At 38.8% G+C, this 6,032-nt stretch overlaps 1 protein-coding gene across 7 annotated transcripts in view; it reads right to left on the bottom strand.

Moving 5' to 3' along the window:
• LOC123876907 (tight junction protein ZO-1) overlaps positions 1 to 3,817 on the bottom strand; it is a 135,645-nt gene extending 131,828 nt beyond the window's left edge. For all 7 annotated transcript variants that reach the window (XR_006798454.1, XM_045923315.1, XM_045923320.1 and 4 more), the window contains exon 1: positions 3,522 to 3,817. Coding sequence is in view for 6 of the 7 variants with exons in the window: in XM_045923315.1 (XP_045779271.1) it covers positions 3,522 to 3,798 (277 nt within the window). In the remaining variant the exon portion in view is untranslated. The remainder of the gene's footprint in view (positions 1 to 3,521) is intronic.
• Between the last annotated feature and the right edge of the window lie 2,215 nt (positions 3,818 to 6,032).

The raw sequence follows: 6,032 nt of genomic DNA, 5'->3' as shown, positions 1-6,032 counted from the left end.
CTGTCCCGTAGTTACACAGGCTAATTACTTACGTAGATGCCTAACTAGGTAGCTACTTGCTGACGTGACCAGTAACTTTACAACATAGGTACTCGGTACCTACCTACCGAAGTCATTAGAGTAATTATCACAATATCTACATACCTATCTGCTACCACACTACTACCTACCTTTGCCTTCCTACAACCTACAACAAACATATTGTTTATTACGTACGATAATATTATACGTGTTTAAACAATAAATACTGAAAACAACGATTTGTAAAATAGTTCGTAAGCTCAAAACAAGCGAACATTTTTTGGGTTTTTTTTTCACGGTTTATTGTGATGTTCTAGCTCGGAAAATAAATATTTCACATTCCATACACCCAAAATATGATGTTCATAATTATGTACGGATCCCTAAAAGAGCAAGGTCTGACTCGCACTTGACCGGTTTTTTTAATAGACCACCGCTTGGCTATAATCAGACCTGCTAGCAAATAGTGATAGTCTTAAGATGGAGCGCACAGAAGATAGTATTCATGACAGGGGAAAAATAAAAAAGATTCCGACGAATTGAGAACCTCCACCTTTTTTGAAGTCGGTTAAAAACGCTGGAAGGGCACACCTATACTAGAAGTTAAGCGCTTCATACGTGTCCGTGCAAATTCGACCAGGTACAAACAGGTTCCATGCCAGGAGTCGAACCCAGGACATCCCGCTTACGTCAAGATCACAGCGTTCACCATGGCGCCAAGGATAAGTTGTCAAAAACTTACTTTACTTACTAGACTAGCTACCGAATAGAACTGGAGATTTAGATAAAACGGATAAAACCACATCTATACTAATACTAATAAATAAAATTGAAGTGTCTGTCTGTAATTTCAAAATAACTACACCTCATATTAAGCTCATATGGTTATTTGAACGATACCATAACTGAATCACACGTTTTTAAAATTTTTGTCTGTCTGTCTGTTTGAAAAGGCTAATCTTTGGACCGGCTGAACCGATTTTGACGGGATTTTCACAGACAAGTAGAGAATTGACCAGGGAGTAACATAGGCTACTTTTTTAACCGACTTTCAAAAAGGGAGTTGTGTTTTTCTACATAAGTACACCGAAATCTCCGAGATTTCTGAACTGATTTGCGTCATTTCTTTTTTAATCGACAGAGGAACTTTGCGACATTGTTTCATACAAAATTTGGATTCCAACTCCTCAATCCTGATGCTGCAGGGGATCTGCCCAATCCACGCGGGCGAAGCTGCGGGCATCAGCTAGTAAGTATATAATAGGCGATTGGTTTCGAAGGCGAGGTCAATTTCCGAACGCACCCGCATGTGTCATTGACTACAATAAACTTGGATTTTGCGGTCATTCCAAACTATTGTTTGTTTAAATCTAAACCTAAATGTTTTCTAATAAAGTCTATTTATGTAAAGCATGTGTATTTTATCTCGGACTCTCCCCTTCTTTTGGACAATGGGCATGCAATTTTTCAATCATACTCGTGTTTGGGTGAAGTTTCGTGTCTTGTGCAATTAGATTGTAAAGCTGGTCACTCACCATATTCTGCACATAATATACGTCAATAGGTCCTAGACCAGCCACAGTATAATGACCATACTCTAAGTTACTAAGTGGCACTAGTATTATTTTAACGAGAATAAAAGAGTAGAGATTAGTGATAGAAGTGGCCTACTGGGGTATCTTACTTTTCGTAGTGAGGTTGGTACGAGCGATTTAAGCAATTCCATATCACTTTCTTAAATAATAATTAAACTAAATTAATAATAAAACTAATAAAACTAAATTAATAACTAAACTAATTAATTCAAATGTTCCAAGGTGTGTGAACTGTGAAGTCTGGTAATCCGCATTTGGCCAGCGCAGCGTGATGGAGACTGAAACCCTTCTCATTCTGGGAGGAGACCGAACCGACGATGGATTGAGATGAGCTTGCAATGCTCCAAGCGAGAGGATGGTCGTGCTCACAAAATTAGTTGTTCGCTGAATAGATCGACGAGTCGATTTTAGTATAATAAAAACGTTAAAACTTATTCTAAGGTTGAAAGATAATATGTGCAACAGTGAGGATTTAAGGAAAAGGTAGATATTATCATGAATATGGACACTATAAATTCGTGGTATCTATTTCGAAGCCCTATATTTTAGAAAGCTAATTTTCTAATACAAACCTAGCCTCTGATACAATTGTGCAAATCTTTGTTGCGTGAGTGTCCGGCTTAAGAATAGGGAACTAGTTATTTGAAAATTCGCTAAGGCTATTATTTAGTCAAGTTTTGTTCTATTTAGTTAGGTTCAACATGAATAAATTCAAGTCAACATTTTCTTTTATGTTTCCATAGTCCATACCAATGGACGTTATTTTTAAACTCGACGATAGATTTTACCTTTTTGTGTTTTTAACTTTTAACCATTCGAGCATTATTTTAACTTTAAACTCTAAACAGAGGTTCAACGTAAATAAAGTCAAACACAGTAAACATGTTTAAAATTTTGTTTCATCCCTAATACCAAATGTTGAATGGACGATAATTTTAAACTTTTTACCCTTTAAAAACAGTTTTAACAAGGTTTTAACGTAACTTTAAAATCCGTCGAATCTAAGCATTATTTATCTACTTATCATTTTTGAATTGGATGATGCCCGCGTTATCGTCCGTAACTAAGTTATTCCGTTATTAAGTTTGGATTTAATTGTATTTTCCAGGATAAAAAGTAGCCCATGTCCTTCCCAAGGATGCTAGCTGTATTTATAACTTTCGTGAAAATCGCCATTAAAAGCTAGTAGACAGACAGACAGACAGGGGGGTTTTAGCATTCATAATATTATTATACTTAGGTAGGTACCTATTACCTACCAAGTCGTTTTAAAGCACGGCGCACAGGTCCTAGGTAGGTACTTGACGGGCTTTGTTTACTTTTCTTTAGAACTAACCAATCGCCGGCGCACTACGGAGCACGGGTCTTCTCTCAGAATGCCTCAGGCCTAGTCCAACACGCTGGCCTAATCCGTACTAGATAGACTTCACACACCTAAATAAGAACATTATGGAGAACTCTCAAGCATGCAGGTTTCCTCACGAAAACATCGTGGAAGGAAAACATCCTTAAAGCAAGTGATGATAGAATAGCTGTAAAATTGTAGCACACTCCGAAATGTTAGAGATGCGTGCCCGGGATCGAACCCCCGACCTCCCCAATAAAAGGCCAAGTCTGACCTACCTAACTAGCGTTTCAATATTCGACTGTAAGACTGCCAATTATGTACCAATTTCTCCATAAATCGGGTATATGTAGCTATGTTTAGATTTCCCTTAAAAACCAAAGGAAGGGTAGACAGCAAAAGTTTGAAAATAAACGAAAGTTCTTCAGAAACTCTTTTGAGAACCAAATCAGCCGAATGAACGTACCTATTGCTTCATGGATTTATACTATGATATGAGATAGGTATTCCGTACTAAGCTTATAAAGATAGGTCTGTATGATTGTTTAATTGAAGCTTACCATTAATAACATATCGTCTATCATTCATTAGTTCCTTGGCCAGTTTCGGGCATTCGTTGTAAAGCACCGCGCACAAATCTCGTAGTTTGGTGGCGCTTTGTTTACTAACAACTTCGATGAAGTAGTTGCACTTGTCACTGTCCACCGCACTGGTTATCACTTCCAAATCATTCACGTTGAAAATACCCTTCTTAACTAACACGTCCAGCACGTTGGTGTCACATAGTTCGCGGAGTAGCACCGCTTTGTGCTGCGCCAGGCCGGCACACACATCCATCGCGGCTGGCGGTGTTCGACTGACGGTAGTAAACGGTTTGAGTTTTGACTTGACGGTAAGTTGGTGAAGGAAAAAATGGGTCCCATTGAATACGTCCATTCAGAAGGAACAGATGCAAGCAGCTAGGGTTGTTACATATTCTTATCAGTCGTATTAAATACCGGGGATTAGTGTAATATGGGATTTTGTAGGGGAATTGGGGCAGGTAGGTACCTAAGTCTTGTTGCTTCTTTTCAGACCAGGGCACGTTTGGAACCCTTGTAGTTGTTGAGTTTTAAGTTGATTAGACTCATATTTTTTCTTTGAAAAAAAAAACATTATTATCACTTCCATTTACTCCTACTGTGTGGAATAACTATAATTACTATATTTTTTCATGGGACGAGTTTTGGTACAACATTAAAAAGTTTACAAAAAAACTCCCGGCTGCGGTTTGCAGTTCAGTTACAAAAACATAAGTTTGTTTTTAAAATTTAAATAACGTGAGACCATAAGCTTATGGCATATGGCAATAATTCGCTAATCTTCGAAACTGCTAAGCTGATTATGATGGGAGTGGCCCAGACAGGTATAACGCTAATGACTTTGCAAAGAAACTCCTGTTTATTCCTTGGAAATAAAGGTTAGAACTAGAAACTCCTTATTTTATAAGGATTTTTAAAAACCTCAGTCTCGACTTGCGAGCAAAAAAGCTTACTTAAAATAATTTCCTTCAAAGCGATAACCCTACGTGCAGCAATCGTAGCTTATTCTAGTTAAATTTTCGAATTTAAACCTTAACACAATGTACTAAGTTTTAGAGTGGATCACAAAAGATATACCCACTTGAAAGTAACCACTAACCAGTGAATTTTGTTTCATCGCCGTCAGGTCAAAATGTAACTTTGTAATACGATCTAGATTATTGAAGAACGGAAGCTAAATACATAGATCTTGTTCGAGCTTGCGAAGTGATATTACTATAAACTACTCACAATTTAAGGTGCCCACGCACTCGAACTGAACTGCAGCTGAACTGCGCGTCGCGGCAGCGCCCCGCTCGATATTCTCTCCAGCCGCGACGCGCGGCAGTGACGTGCTACGCGGTACGCGCGTCGCGGCTGGAGAGAATATCGTGCGGGGCGCTGCCGCGACGCGCAGTTCAGCTGCAGTTCAGTTCGAGTGCGTGGGCACCTTTAGTACTACTTATCTACATCAGTTTCGATTTACAAGGAACCAAAAGCTTAATATGCTATAATTAGCTAAACCTACATATCAATGGCTAAACCAAACATATCTGTATGGTGCAATATGCAGCATGCGACATGCACCGCCCGCCCTCCCACTGATAAACATGCAAGAAAAGCCAGCCATCAAGCAAGCAACACGCACAACCACCACGCAGCACCACACAAATCCCAACACCACTCAGTTACGATTATCATCATCATCATCACCAATCCATGCTGGACCAGGAGAACGTCCAGTCTCCTCTTACACCTAGTGAGAATGATTTAGTTCATACTTGATAGTCCACTGCTTTGGCCAAACGAACACTGCGAGGCGGACTACACAGTTACTCACATTTGAAAACATTATGGAGAACTCTCGTCAAAGCAAAGCGAGTAATAAGTAAAATAATTTAATTTATTTAGTTCATACTTTGGGTTCATAAAAGGAAACCTTCGCGCAACGAGGGTTCCGTACAGTACCTATTATTTCCGATATTTTGCGCGATAAATTAAAAACTATTATGCATAAAAATAAATAAAAATCTGTTTTAGAATTCACCGGTAAATCCCTTTCATATGATACCCCACTTGGAATAGTTATCTTAACTACTTTGAAAATCGAAACACATCTTAATTTTTTTTTAATGATATAATAACCACAAATTCACGGGGTTTTCGGATTTATTTCTTTACTTGTGCTATAAGATCTACCTAACTGCAAAATTTCATGATTCTAGGTTAACGGGAAGTACCCTATAGGTTTTCTTGACACACACGATGGACGGACGGACGGACCGACAGACAGACAGAGAATAGACTGATCACAGACAACAAAGTGATCCTATAAGGGTTCCGTTTTTCGTTTTGAGGTACGGAACCCTAAAAACACACATTTAACTCCGAAAAATTAAATGCCCGGGATCGAACCCTGCCACTTCGTGCAGCTATGCATGTTGGTGCAAAAAAAAAGCTTTCGTCTATGGCACGTCTATGGTTGTTGATTTCTTGATGGCGTTTACTTGT

The sequence above is a fragment of the Maniola jurtina genome, chromosome 22 (assembly GCF_905333055.1).
Source record: "Maniola jurtina chromosome 22, ilManJurt1.1, whole genome shotgun sequence".
In the NCBI taxonomy this organism is placed as follows: Eukaryota; Metazoa; Arthropoda; class Insecta; order Lepidoptera; family Nymphalidae; genus Maniola; species Maniola jurtina.
The sequence above is the reverse complement of the archived record's forward strand: the minus strand, read 5'-3'. Positions and strand labels throughout refer to the sequence as shown.